This window comes from Mastigoproctus giganteus, chromosome 10 (assembly GCF_048544385.1).
Source record: "Mastigoproctus giganteus isolate SK-2022 chromosome 10, ASM4854438v1, whole genome shotgun sequence".
NCBI lineage: Eukaryota > Metazoa > Arthropoda > Arachnida > Uropygi > Thelyphonidae > Mastigoproctus > Mastigoproctus giganteus.
The window spans coordinates 37,553,689-37,569,592 of NC_143584.1; the positions used below are offsets into that span (position 1 = coordinate 37,553,689).

Genomic DNA, 15,904 nt, shown 5'->3' on the forward strand with positions numbered 1-15,904 from the left:
CGACATTATAATGCCAGTATTATGGTAAAAAAATTTTTATTGAGGATTGTTTCATTTAGGGCGCACTGCAGAGGGTTCATAATATTATGCAGGTGTTTCAAGATTGATATCAATTGATGATGCAAATTGGGCAGGGCAATGGCATTAATTGGAATGTGCTACTTCAAGATGATCTACATGAACTAGTCAGATTTGCTGAAAACAATCAATTGAGTTATAATAGCAGTTATATTGAGATTAGCAACAATGTGTGAAGTAAGTAATTTATTGTAGTTAGCATTAGTAGAGACATACGATGCAAGAAAGCAAGTTTATGCAGTATCAGCCAAAAATAACGCTCTAATTTCACTCCTTCATTCGTTCCAAATGCCTATCCAGCTCAGCCTTAAATTTATTTAGGCTATTTAGCTTCCACAACAAAAGATGGAAGCCTGCTCCACCAATCAACTACCCGCTGGCTAAAGGCAAATTTCCACACATCTATTCTACAACTATCTTTCCTCAATTTGAAATGTGTCCCCTCAGGTTTTTAGTCTGAGCAAGAGGAAGAATCCCATCAGCATTCAGCTTGCTCAACCCATTCAAGGCGGCGCCTCCGTAACCAGGTGGGCAGGAGCAGCAGTGCATAGCACACGCTTCTTGATTAGACCGGGGTTCGAGCCTGTGCGGAGGATGGGGAAAGGTCAGGGAATGACCACCGCATATCCCTGGAGCAATATGGCCTTAGTTGCTAATGCTCCTAAAAACCAAATAACAACAACACCAACAACCATTCAAGGCATTAACACCTCAATAAGATCACCTCGCAGGTGTCTATTCTCCAGGCACTGCAATTTGCAGAACTTAAGCCTTTCTTGGGAAGAGCACCCCCTTTGTTCACCTCAACAATCTTGTTGCCCTTGTTTGTACTCGTTCTAGCAATTCTACATCCTTCCTAAAATGAGGCCTCCAGACCTGTACACAGTATACTCTAGGTTTGGCCCGATCATTGCCTTGTATAATGGGATAATCACCTTCCTGTCCCTGCTACCAAAATTCCTATGTATCATTGACAAGACTTCATGACCTGCCTGGCAGCCCATCTACACTGCTCAGAAAACTTCATATTTGACTGCACAATTACGTCCAGGTCTTTTTAACTTTCCACTTCCCTGAGTGTAGTACCACAGAGTTGGTACGTTTCTCTTCGGTTATCTCTACCCATATGCAGTACTTTGCATTTGTCAATGTTAAACTTCAGTTGCCACTTCTCAGCCCATTTTTCCAACTTATCTAGATCCAGTTGGAGTAGCATACTGTCTTTACTATCGTTAACAACCCTGCCAACCTTTGTATCATCTGCAAACCTGGACATTAAACCTGATATACCTTCATCAATATCATTGATAAATAAACAAAACAACAATGGGCCCAACACCAAACCCTGGGGAACTCCACTAACAACATTTGTCCACGAAGAGCAGTGTCCATTGATTACCACTCTCTGTCATCTCCCACTAAACCATACCTTTATCCATTGTAGCAACTTACCCTTAATGCCATACCTCTCCAATTTGTACAGCAGTCTTCCATGTGCAACAGTATCAAAAGCTTTCCTGAAATCCAAGTATATGATATCAAAATTATTTTTGGCATTCAGTTCCTTTGTGAACACCTCCTAGTATCCAATCAGATTGGTCAGACAAGACCTCCTTTTAACAAATTCATGCTGTGTCTTAACTATTACTGCAGTCTTGTCTGGATGATCCTGCAATGCTTCTTTAACCAGTGATTCCATTATTTTCCCCGGAACACAAGTTAAACTAACAGGTCTGTGGTTACTTGTGTCACCTTTTGAACCCCCTTTGTGAATTGATGATACATTTCCACACCTCCAGTCCATGGGGACCTCCCCTGAGTCCAAGGAAGCTCTCATAATTATGGCCAAGGGTTTGCTTTCTTCCTTTGCTGCTGCCTCTAATATAACTGGATAGATCCCATCCACCCCTGGTGCCTTCCTTATGTTTAACTTCAACAATTTTTCCTCCACTTTGCTCTTAGTTATAACAAAATCACTTAGCTCCCTGTTAGCATTTGATAAACTTATGGCACTCCCCTCATTGAATGACTCCTCATGATTACTGACCTACAATAACCTACATTTTTTTATCAGTGAAAATCATGAATGGAATCTTCTAAACTAAACAAAAGTGGAAGGTTTGGGTCACAGTAATCTTAGAATAAGATTTCATTTCTGTAATCAATAATGAAATAGACTTGTTCAGTGTGACAAATTTCTGTTATCAGGCTGCTAGGACAGCACATTCATATACATAGAAACTTGACCTAGTGGGAATCAAGAGTTAATTTTTCACTTGTGTGAAGTCGTGATTAGACCTAACAAGTGACACCTTCATCTTGGTATTAAATTGTCATCGATGAAGTGCCACCTTCATTTCGACATTAAATCATCTTCTAACAAGTGACACCTTCATCTTGATATTAAATCATCATCTATGAAGTGATACTTCATCTCAATGTTCAGTCGTCATCTAACAAGTGACACTCTCATCTCGACATTAAATCATCATCTAATAAATGTTAGACTTAGTTCGAGTAGTAAGGTTTTTAATGTTGAGATTAGGGTGTCATTTGAATAAATGATTTGATTATTCCATTTATGATTTATTCTTTTATGATTATGATTTTTTCCATAGTTAAATGATCCAGATTAAATGGTTTAATCATCTGGATCCAATCATTTAATGATCCAGATGATTAAATAATATAACCTAACCTAATTAAATCATTTAATTATTTAATCTGGATCATTTAACCATGGAATAAATCATCTAGACATTTTAACATCTTGTAAAAACTGCAGTAATTGTGACACATTTAAATTATATTGAGCATACAGTAGTTAAAAAAAAAACAATCAGGCTTATCAATTTTTCATAAATTTTCAATTAAATTACTTACGACTTATGCGCTTTACGACTGATCGACTTACGACTGCTACTGCATCTCGCACCGCATTTCAGTCTGAACTGAGCATACATACAAGATTGTTGCTAGGAAGAATGCTGTATGCACATCAACCCTCTCTTAATGCAGTGCTCTCAGATTTTTCTACTACACTCACACACCCTATCCGTGTGGTCCCCGAAGACTAATGGGAACGGTTGTGCATGTAGTGCAGTGGTTTTCAACCGGGGTGCCGCAACAACATTCCAGGGGTGCCACGTAATTTGGGTTTAAGTTACTTAAACTTATTATTATTTTTTAATTTATATGTTTATTTCATTATAAAAAGGCATAGAGTATCTTTTTAATTTTGTGGTGGTCTATAATTGATGTTTACTTAGTACCTCTATATAAAGAATAAAATTATATACTGTATATATATAATTTGTATTATGAAATGTATTTTTTATAATTATATTATTGTAATAAATATCATATAACATATTTTTTAATATTATATATATATATATATATAGAGAGAGAGAGAGTCGGATCTCACAGGCAGAAAATTGAGTAGGGGTGCCGCAAAATAAAATAAATTACTTAAGGTTGCTGTTATTAAAAAAAGGTTGAAAACCACTGGTGTAGCATCAGCCCACTGCCCAGTAACGTGTGTTTGGCGCGAATAAGCCAGTCTTAACTGTTTAGTCAGCTTTGCCATCACAGTCGAACAAAACATCTTACCGATGTATGTATGTCGTGATTCATGCATCTCAATCTCTGTTTGCATACATTACGTTCACTATATTTGGTTCAGTTATATTTGTGTTACAATTAGCATTTTTTTAAAACCCCTAAACATGTCAACAAAGAGGAAAGTGCCTTTGTCTACTCCTAGACCTGTCAAGAAAGAAAGAAAAGCCATTGATTTAGACACAAAATTGAAAGTGATCAAGCAGCATGAAGAAGGAAAGAAGGTGAACACAATCGCACATGATTTTAAGTTGTCTCATTCTACAGTGTTGACGATTTTGAAAGACAAAGAAAGGATTTGTGAAGTTGTTAAAGGTTCGGCACCCATGCGAGCAACAGTGATAACGAAACAACGTACAGGGCCCATCCATGAAATGGAAAAATTATTGTTTCTTTGGATGGAAGGTCAGATACAAAAGCGAACACCCTTAAGCCTTCTTACAGTGCAGTCAAAGGCTAGAAGTCTCTCTCAGACGCTGAAGAAACGTGCCGAAAAAGATTACACTCAGACATTTATAGCAAGTACAGGATGGTTCAAAAGAAGATTCAACCTTCATAGGGTTTGAGTCACTGGAGAATCAGCAATTGCGGATGTGGAAGGAGCTCAAGAGTTTGTTAAAAGTCTGGATGAAATAATTACGGAAGAAGGGTATCAATCAGAGCAGCTTTTCAACTTGGATGAGACTGGATTGTTGTGGAAAAGGATGCCAGAAGGCACTTAAAGATAGGCTGACTTTGCTCCTTGGCGGGAACATCGCAGGTTTTAAACTGAAGCCTTTTTTAATTTATCATTCTGAAAATCCCCGTGCATTCAAGAATGTAAACAAGCACACTCTGCCTGTATACTTTAGTTCAAACCAAAAAGCCTGAATGACTCAAACATTGTTTGAAGAGTGGTTTCTAAATTGTTTTGTACCTCAAGTTCGTGAATATTGCTTCGAGAAAGAAATTCCTTTCAAAATTGTATTAATCTTAGATAATGCACCTGGCCATCCACCTCACCTAGACCACCTCCATCTAGATGTAAAAGTTGTTTATTTGCTGCCAAATACACTCCACTCATTCAGCCTATGGACCAAGGGGCGATTTCCACATTTAAGGCGCACTGTCTTCAAACTACTTTCGCCGAAGCTATAGCCGGAACAGATGCCGACCCAGAACTATCTTTGCGAGAGTTTTGGAAACAGTACGATATTTATAAATGCATCAGAAATATTGCGGCCGCGTGGGAGGTTGTGACAAAGAAATGCATGAATGGAATCTGGAAAAACTATGTCCAGCGTTTTGTTAATACTATTGATGAATTTGATAGTGAACATGAACTTGAAATGGTTATGGAAAATATTGTAACACTGGCAAATGGACTTTCTTTAGAGATTGAAGTGGAAGATGTTGAGGAGCTGCTACGGCAAGAATCTGGAGAACTTACGAATGAAGAACTTATCGCTTTGGAAGAAGAAAGAATAGCCGAAGAAGAAGAAAGGATGGAAGAAGAGAAAAATGAAGATGAGGAAGAACCAGAAAGAAAATTCACCACTAGAGGGTTATCTGAAGGTTTTTCTCTACTAAATAAACTTCTTACACATTTTGAGGAAATGGAGCCAAACATCGAATAATTTGCAGGGATTGAACGAATGGTACAAGATGCTTTTCGGCCATACCGTGAAATTTACAAGCAGAAAAGGAAACAGACAATTCAGACAAAAATCAACATGTTTATGAGAAAAACAACTCCCACTACATCAAGTGGCGGCATTGATGACCCGCGGCTTGACATATTTTATTGATGAGTGGTCAGTAAAATATTTCTTATGTATTTTCTACATATGTTTTGTTTAGTTCTTTAAGAAAAATTATTTTTTAGGTTTTATACAATATTTGATGTCTTTTTCATATTTTTTATTTTTGTAAATAGTAAACCAATTGTGTTGTACACAGTGTCTGATTTACCTAAACTGGTCCGACTTATGTCCAGATCGCTTTACAACCGGTCGGTCAAAACCTAACATGGTCATAAGTCGACGACTACCTATATAGGTAATGTTTTGGATTAGTTTTTATTAGGTGGATTAGTTGTGGTGGGTTTCTAGTATGATTTTTTGCAAAAATATAAATGCATATAGGGAAGTGTATATGTTCCTTATAGCTTTTAAATAACTACAACCACATTCATATAGATAAAACTATGCAATTAACTTTACGATATTAGATGCATTATGGCCCTTGGGCCGTAAAGCTCATAAGCAAACAAACAAACAAACAGAATGGATCCATGCTGCGGATCACTCTTTGGGAAACGCTATGTTAGATGCTTTGGAAATGCTTTTTAAAATTTCAGTGCAGTTTATTAATTTTTTTTCAAAATATCTGTTTCAGTTGGTTAACTTTGAGCCAGAAGGTTTCTGTATCAACTGTGTGGCACTACACTGACAGTGTAGAGAGTAATAAAGGATCTGGGGATAATTGTGCAGGCAGATATGAAGTTTTCTGAGCAGTGTAGACAGTCTGTAAGAGTAGCTCATGGTGTCTTGTCAATGATATACGGGAATTTTTCTAGCAGGGATAAGGAGGTGATTATCCCTTGTATAAGGCAATGGTCAGGCCACACCTTGGGTACTGTATACAGGTGTGGAGGACTCGTTTTAAGAAGGATGTAGAGCTGTTGGAACAAGTACAGAGAAGGGCAACAAGATTAGTGAATGAAACAAAAGGTTGTTCTTAAGAAGAAAGCCTTAAGTTTTGCAAATTATAGTGTCTGAAGACTAGGCACCTTGCGAGGTGATCTGATTGAGGTGTATAAAACCTTGAATGGTTTGTGCATGCTCAATGTTGATGGGATCCTTCCTCTTGCTCAGAATAATCGCCTGAGAGGGCATAAATTCAAATTGAGGAAAAACGTTTGCAGGAAACGTGTACGGAAGTTTGTCTTTAGCCAGCAGGTGGTCGATTGCTGGAACAAATTTCCATCTGTTGTTGTAGAAGTTGATAGCTTAAACAGATTCAAGGCAGAACTAGACAAACATTTGGAGCAAGTGGATGGGTGAAATGAGAAGGGTGTGTGGTTTTTTTTTTTTTTTTTTTGGCTGATGCTATATAAGCTTGCTTTCTTGCATCATGTGCCTTTGCTAATGCTATATAGAATGGCTATTCAAATATGTGAGAGTTATTTGATTTCAATTTCTAGCTTCTCATTTATGTGTGATTATAATATGATGATTTGAAATTTTCAAATCTTAAGCTTCAACAAGGAAAGGATCCCAAGATTTGCAAGATTCAGCTATGTTTCCAAAATACAGATTTCAGCCTGGCTGCATTTGAAAGTTTACTAAATGTTCCAGTAATATAGCAGAATATTATTTGTATTCTAATGTGTAAAATTATAATAAGGCATACAAAGTAATTGTATATAGTTAAAAAGATATAAAATGAAATATATGCTCACTAAAATTTTTTTAAAAATGCATGTAAGATGAAGAATTCACATATTTTGTGTATGGTTTATTAATTTAAAATATAACTCAATCAGCAGCAGCCATGGTAATTAGCTTTCAAATATTTATCTTCCTTAATATTGATTTCTTTGACAGGTGAAATCTCCACTGTTTGTAGATTTTCATTCAGTTGTTAAAAAATACACTCACCAAAGGTAAGCTTTTCAAATAAGATACACTTAATTCATGTGCCTTTTTAATGCCTTAATTTTTGCATTTACAAAAAAATTTCTGTTATTATCATTGAAGAAAATTGCTTGGAATTTGGTGATCTTCAGAGCATGTTATTAGTAAACTGCTAATACAATCTGGATGTTGGCAAAAACCTTTATAACTATGTCTTTGTTTTTGGGTAATTTTGGCACATCAGTGGCTTGGCCAATAGAGTGCCAGGTCATGTGGTTCTCTTTTTGTGTGTGTGTGTGTGTGTGAGAGAGAGAGAGAGAGAGAGAGAGAGAGAGAGAGAGAGAGAGAGAGAGATCAGTATTAGTAGTGGCAAACGATGTAAGAAAGGAAGCTTATACATCAGCCAAAAAAAAAAAAAAAAAAAAAAAACCCTCTCCCATTTCACCTATCTGTTTCCTCCAATAGTTTGTCTAGTTCTTCCTTGAATTTATTTAAGTTATCCAATTCCACAACAATAGATGGAAGCTTGTTTCGGCAGTGAACCATCCACTGGCTATAAAGGCAAACTTCCAACCATCCTTCCTCAATTTGAATTTATGTCCCCTCATGTGTGGGCTCACCAAAATGAATCCCATCAGCATTGAGCTTGCTCAATCAATTCAGAGCCCCAAACACCTCAATCGGATCACCTCACAGTTGTCTAGTCTCCAGATGATGCAATTAGAATAACTTACTGAGATAACGTCAAACTAATTAGACCACAGTTGTTACTGGATGAGAGATGTTAAGATGAGAATAGTGGTAGAGAAGAAAAAAATGCATTGTGATGATTATGAATTATCAGGAAACACAGAGAAGTCCACAGTAAGTACAAACTAGTCTGCAATAAATCATTAAGGGGGCAAGCTAAACCATATTATGAGCGGTCTGGCTTAGAATGCAGAGAAAAGTAGCAAAGAATTCTTTGCTTATGTTAACCCTAGGAAAAAAAAGTTATGAATCACATCGACCCACTAGTATGAATGGTGAATGTTGTAACTGTTGATGATCCCGGTGAGGTTGCTGAAAAAATGAATAAATACACTCATTAGCTAAAACATTATGACCACCTACCTAATAGTGTGTTGAGCTGCCTTTTGCCATGACAACCGCCTGCACTGGGTGTGGCATTGATTGCACAATATCACAGAAGGTGTTTTTAGGTATCCTGGACGAGCTAGACAGAAGGGTATCCTGGAGTGAGGCACTGATGTGAACTGGTGAATGCTGCATTCCACCGGATGGTACAAATGTTCAATGGGATTTGTGTGGGGGGAATTTGACGGCCAGGGAAGCACACAAAATGCTTCGACATGATCCTTGAACCATTCCTGTACAGTGTAGGCCTTGTGATATGGGACATTTTCTTGTTGAGAGTCCAATGCCATCTGGATATACAGTCACCACATAAGGCAAACTTAGTCCCATCCCATGCCATCTTTTTTCTGCTCTGTAACTTGTCAAATTAGAATATTCTGTATTTGTCAATCCCAGCATCCTCCTCTTACTATATATGGCTTTAAAGATATTCAATAATTCTAATGCATTAATCCTCCTTGTAATATCTAACTAGTTTATACAGGCCATACAACAACTTAAATTGTCATAGCCCCATTTCCTGAAATTATATTCCATGCTTTTAACAACTTCAACCTCTTGTCTCTATATTCCAGCTAAGGACTGCATGATTGCTTCCTGCTAATGGAAAACTGTGAGCCCTATGATGTCATCTGGTTTGCAAGTAATGATCAGGTCTAGAATAATCTTACACTTAGTATTTTTGTTTATTGTTTACATGCTGATGTAAACAATGATCATTTTAAAAATTTTGTCCCCGTGCCAAGCTTTCCTCCTCCTCCACTTGCTCTAACCAATAAGGGGCAAATCGTTACATCCTGTTCGTATTTCCATTCCGTCACTACCACTACACTTGTTTTATCTTTACATCCATCTTCTTCACACCATACAGATTTTATGCTGTCAAGCATAAATTCTGAATCTGGGAGAGCATTAGCATTTGTAGAGGCAAATGAGGGAAGAAAGCAAGCTTATATAGCATCAGCCAAAAAAAAAAAAAAAAAAATTCACCTATCCATTCACTCCAAATGTTTGTCTAGTTCTGCCTTGGACTTATTTAAGTTGGTGACCTCCACTATGGCAGATGGAAGTTTGTTCTAACAATCAACCACCAGCTGGCTAAAGGCAAATTTCCACACATCTATTCTACAGCTGTCTTTCCTCAAATTGAATTTATGTCCCCTCAGGTGAGTAATCTGAGCAAGAGGAAGAATCCCATCAGAATTGAGCTTGCTCAAACCATTCAAGACTTTATACACTTCAATCAGGTCACTTTGCAGGTACTTAGTATCCAGATGCTCCAATTTTCAGAACTTAAGCCTTTCTTGGTAATAGCAAGCCTTTTTTCCATTCACCAATCTTGTTGACCTTTCTCTACTCGTTCCAGCATCTTAACATCCTTCCTAAAATGAGGCCTCCAGACCTGTATGCAGTACTCAAGCTGTAGCCTGACCATTGCCCTATACAAGGGAATAATCACCTCCTTATCCCTGCTAGCAAAATTTCTGTATATCATTGACAAGACACCATACTGTGTCTCAGTTTAAAATTTTTCAGCCAACCTGTGCTTTCCTTAAAATCTTCATTACCTCTTAATTTTCGATTAAGAGGGAATGAAACTCAGAAAACTTCATATCTCACTGTACAATTACCTCTAGGTCTTTTTCATTCTGCACTGCCCCGAGTGTAATACCCCCACAGTTGGTACTTTACTCTGGGATTACTGCTACCCATATCCAGTACTTTGCATTTGTCAATGTTAAGTTAAATTTCAGTTGCCACCTCTCAGCCTATCTGCTCAACTTTTCTAGATCCTGTTGAAGTAGTGTACTGTTATTAACAACCGTGCCAACTTTTGTATCGTCTGCAAACTTGAACATTAACCCTGATATACCTTTGTCAATATCATTGATAAATAGAGAAGGTGCCTCCGTAGCCAGGTGGGCAGGAGCAGCAGTGTGTAGCACATACTTCTTGATTAGACCGAGGTTTGAGCCTGTGACCACCAAATACGGATGATGCGGAAAGGTCAGGGAATGCCCACCGCATATCCCCGGAACAATATGGCCTTAGTTGCTAATGCTCCTAAAAAAACCAAATAACAACAACAACATAAATAAAGAAATCAACAATGGGCCCAACATCGAACCTTGAGGAACTCCACTAATAACATTACTCGGCGAAGAGCAGTGTCCATTGATTACCACTCTCTGTCTTCTCCCACTCAACCATCCCTTTATCCATAGCAGCAACTTGCCCTAATACTGCTCCAATTTGAGCAGTAGTCTTCTAAGTCCCAGAGGATCACATTCTGTGAGTATGGGCTTGGGAAACCCAGGGTCCTGAGCTAGCTGGATATCCCCTCTCTCTCTCTCTCTCTCTCGTTTTTTTTTTTTTTTTTTTTTTTTTTTTTGCCAGTGTAGCATAAACCTCAGGCTTCCTTGCACCATATGGCTAATAATAGTAATGTGCAAAAGTATCAAAAGCAACTAAAAAGGTCTGTAATCACTTGTGTTACTCTTTAATCCTCCTTTGTGAATTGGGGACACATTTGCACATCTCCAGGCCATGAGGACCTCTTTCATAATTATGGTTAAGGGATTACTTACTTCCTTTGCTGCCTTCTTTTATATAACTGGACAGATCCCATCCACTCCAAGTGCCTTTCTTATGTTGAACTTCAACAATTTCTTCTCCGCTTTGCTCTCAGTTATTACAAAATCATTTAGCTCCCTGCTAAAGTTTGATAAGCTTCTGGCCTCCACTTCCCTACAGAATTCGTCATGTGTGAATGTAGATGCAAATACTCATTCAGTTTGTCAGCTACCTCAGCAGGATCATCAACAGTTGAACCACTGATATCAAGTGGAATAATCTGATTCATCCTCTTTCTTCCTTCTAGACTTTATATAAGTAAAGAAGTCTTTGCTATTCCTCTTTGCATCCTTTGCCAAAGATTTCTCATAATGTGCCTTTACTTTCCTAACCTCCTTTGTGACTTGATTACAGACTAGCTTATATGTACACTATTTTTTGTGTCACATGATAATTACATATCCCATGCATTTTTCTTCTCTGTCATGAATCTCTAGTTCATCTGACATCCATTTAGACCTAAACCTTGAACAGTATTTCTTAGTTGGGACAAAAAGCCTAGTAGCTTCCAAGGATACTTCCTTGAACTTGCTGTTGGTAACATCATGTTGATCCCATTGTATAGAATTTAAAATCTGTCTGAGACCACTTTAGTCACCTTTACGAAAGCAAAAACTCTTTCCTTTTACCCCTGATTGTGATTACATCTTTGAGTAAATCCCACATCGTGATCACTGCCGCCAAGTCGTTCTTTTACCTGCAGACTCTTAATGCATGAAGAATCACTGCTGATAATCAGATCAAGTGAATTACTCCATCTGGTTGCATCTCAAACATGCTGCTGTAGAAATCAATCATGCAATAAATCCACAAAAGTCTTGCTAGTATGCGAGTGACCACCCCCCAAGTTCCAGCTTATAAGAAAATCTGATTTACTGGCCCACTCACTTTCTCTGTACAGTTGTTCATTGTACTCATCAGAGTCATTAGACTTATAATACTCTCCTACTTTCAATTTTGCTTTCCCAGCACTTGTGTCACATCAAACTGACTCAGCATTGCACTGTCCACCCATGTCAACTGGATGCACTTCCTTAGATTTGGTGTTCCTTCACTACCAGCATAATCCCTCTTCCCTTCTTATCCTTTCTGTACACATTGTACTCCCAAAATTACAATTCTGCCTTCCTTACATTTATAAGGTATGTTCGTGTCAGACGGCACCTGGCATTTCTCCCATCTCCGCGTGTGTTTCGCGGAGATGGGAGAAACACTGTATCGAGGACAGTACACTGTCAAGCCAGAGACTTGAAAGTGTGTGGGCCGTGTCTGTGCAGTGTGATATGTTGTGCCCATTGTTTGTCCAGCTTATTGGCCGCCAGGGCCCAACATTGCCCATACCTTGCCACGTGGAGGCTAGCCGGGTGTATCCAGTATCACAACAAATTGCTCTGGCAGGTCCTGCCACCTAGTTTTCTAGGATTTCTTTGGCTAGGACCTAAAAAAAAAAAAAAAAATGCGTTTGACATTAATGCTTAATGAGATTGCTGTTAGAAAATCGCTGGTTTGGGGTTGAATGCTAAAGAGATGTGTTAAAAGCCTAATAGGTCGGGCAAAATTTTGATGTTATTAAATTTAGACATGTGAGGCTATACGCAAGATAAATGCTAATAGTGTTAGTTGTCTTGGAGATTTACACGAAACCGGTAGAATTTAGCGGCATTGTTTAAGGGTATACTTGGTCGATTTAGTGAGAGAGGGGGGAGACTGAAGACTGGGGGAAAACAGATAGAAGAATAGGGATGATAGAGTAGGCATCCCCAAAGAGGTCAGTGGAGACGAGCCCCACCAGGGAAAAGTATGGGGGGTAGGCAGGGAGGAGAGGAGACAGAGATCCATCTCCTCCCTACCCTGCCTGGGGATGGGGTTTTAAAAGGAACCAGGTTAGAGTACCCAGTTTAGATCGCTAATGGCGTGCTGGCAGCAAAGCCGCAGAATATCTTCGTCAGTGTCATGTCCAAGCAGTGTTGAATCCGGTATGAAGGTCAAGCTCCGGGGGTGGGATATGTTAGCTGGCAGTGTTCATTGTACTCATCAGAGTCATTAGACTTATAATACTCCCGCTCCGGGGGTCGGATATGTTAGCTGGCAGTGGGGAACCCACCAGGCGAGGGGATGGGAGAAACACACATTTACTTCATTCATAATCTGCATTCTCACTCTACTTGCATTCTTTTTTTTTTTTTTTTTAATTTTTTTTAATACTTTTTTCTTATTTTATAATTTTTTTTCCAAGTCTTTTATATATATATATATTTTTTTTTTTTCCCACTCAAATCATTCATCTTTTTCTTACACACCAGAAGGGGATGCAATGATGTGTAGTGTAAATTTAAATACTAATTAAAACTAGGTTTAGTGTGTACTTAACTGTAGCATTTATGGTTTGTGTTCTTTTTGTCACACATTTACACTTTTATTCATTCTTCTAGCTCTCATCTCATTTATTCGACTCTTACTTTCTGCACTACACTCTCTGGGCACCTCAACTTACTGTTATTCTTCAGTTGTGGTGCAGGCCTAGCCGCAAGTTTTTTTTTTTTTTTTTTTTGTAGGCCAGGGGAGAATGCAGTGATAGTGTTTATGTGGTTGGTAAATGTTTGTTAGTACAGTATATATAAAGTAATGTAGGTTATTTTTAACTTTGTATTCTTTTGGCCAATTACATTTGCTCTTCCACTCATTCCCATTCACTCTCTCTTTCCCCTCATGGTAGGTCACTCTTTCTTTCACCAAAACTGCCATTTATCCCCTTTTACCATAATTCCTAGTTCACTCAGTGCCCAGCCTATTTATTATATCTTTCATTTTCATTCATTCATTCTGTTTTCATTCTACATTGCATCCTCTTGATACTAGCTTAAAGGCGCCTCCGTAGCCAGGTGGGCAGGAGCAGCAGTGCGTAGCACACGCTTCTTGATTAGACCGGTGTTCAAGCCTGTGCCCACCAAATACGGAGGATGCGGAAAGGTCAGGAAATGACCACCGCATATCCCGGAGCAATATGGCCTTAGTTGCTAACGCTCCTACAAAAAAAACCCCAAAACCAAAATGTGCTACTAGCTTACTGTTATTTTTCAGCATTTAATCTGCTAAGACAAGTTAGGGTTAAATTAGACAGACACTGTCTAATTTAACCCTAACTTGCAAATTTTTTCAACATTGACTGTACTTGTTAAGTAAGTCTGCAGATCTCTTACTCTTAATATCATTAGTGCCAACTTGTACGATATCATCCTTTGTGCCCTTAAAAGGTATCTGCTCTACAATGTCATCAACTCTTGCCCCTGGCAGACATATTCTGGTCCTATTCCACCTATCCTTTTTTTTCACTATATATTTCCGTTAGTCATGCTCACGCTGCTTTTGATAAGAAGCATGACTGTGTGCTTATCTTGTCTTGTCTGTTTCTTCCTAAAGACATTACATACAGGGTGATTTATGAAGATATAGCCTCGATTTGCTGATTTCTGAGTCAATTTTCAGTATAAAAGTTTGTATAAATAAACATGGGTCTGATTTTGAATAATTACAGTTATATAATGTTCATAGAGTCACCATTTGCATCATTACATCCTATTCAGTGATGAATCACATTTCACTCTGGACGGTATCAAGAGCACATGCAATTTCCACATTTGGTCAGAAATGAATCTGTGGAGAGTAATTTTCAGCAGTGATTCAGTGTTAATGTGTGGTGTGGAATCTTCTATGATCAGATGATTGTCCATTATTTTTTGAAGGTTTTCTTACTGGGCAGGTCTATCTATAATTTTTGCAAAATGAATTGCTGCAACTGTTAGAACATGTATCTTTGGCTACACAATGTCGAATGTACAGTCAGTCCTGACGCCTCCATAGCCAGGTGGGCAAGAGCAGCAGTGCGTAGCACACGCTTCCTGATTAGAGCGGGGTTCGGGCCCGTGGCCACCAAATATGGAGGATGTGGAAAGGTCAGGAAATGACCACCGCATATCCCCGGAGCAATATGGCCTTAGTTGCCAATGCTCCTAAAAATAAAATAACAAACAACAACAAATAGTCAGTTCTCGTATAGCACAATAGATGTGTTCCTAGAAACCCTCTTGCAATATAAATAACAGACCCTATAGGAAAAATACGATTCGGAGCTGACCACCCAAGATTGAACACACATTTGTAACGAAAACATTACCAAACACAATAAATAATCATAATAAAATACGTAAGTATTTTATTATGACTATTACGTAATAAAATATTGCTAATGCTTTTTGCTTCTATCGTAAGCAAACTTGTTCTCTGTTTGATTTTCTATCCAAACAGATGACAGCCGTTCCATCTGTTCCAATTCTTTGTGTCTTGATCTAATGGATTTTGTTACACTTTGAGTTGTTCCTGCTATGAAAGTTGTTTTTATTTTCTCTGCATTCTTTCTAATTCTTGGCATTGCTTCATTTAGGTTTTTCATTTTGCTCAAATTGTTTCACAATTTCATATTTTTTCTCTCTCGACAGAGGCGGATTGGCCATAAGCCTTACTGGGGAAACCCCTGTGGGCCGGAGGCGAGTGTGATTTTGTCCATAAACATTAGTATGAGGCTGCTACAAATTTTCCCGGGTAAGAATTTTTGACCCAATCAGCCTCTGTCTATCGATATAGCTTTTCTTTCTTTTTTTTTTTTTTTCAGAATCTGTAGTGTCTTCACCAGAACGCTTCCTTTTCACACCTTTTAAGTATTTTACTCATTTTTAGGGAATAAAGCACAATTACAAAATGAGGAGGCACGATTGATACACGTAAACAAAGCTGCACGCGTGTAGCAACTGAAGGCTACA

The 15,904-nt window shown here is 38.3% G+C and overlaps 1 protein-coding gene across 1 annotated transcript in view; it reads left to right on the forward strand.

Annotated features, from left to right (window-relative positions):
• Skp2 (S-phase kinase-associated protein 2) overlaps positions 1–15,904 on the forward strand; it is a 110,506-nt gene that overhangs the window by 36,042 nt on the left and 58,560 nt on the right. Inside the window, exon 6 of the mRNA XM_090382910.1 lies at positions 4,767–5,253. Within this exon, the coding sequence (XP_090239036.1) occupies positions 4,767–5,253 (487 nt within the window). The remainder of the gene's footprint in view (positions 1–4,766; positions 5,254–15,904) is intronic.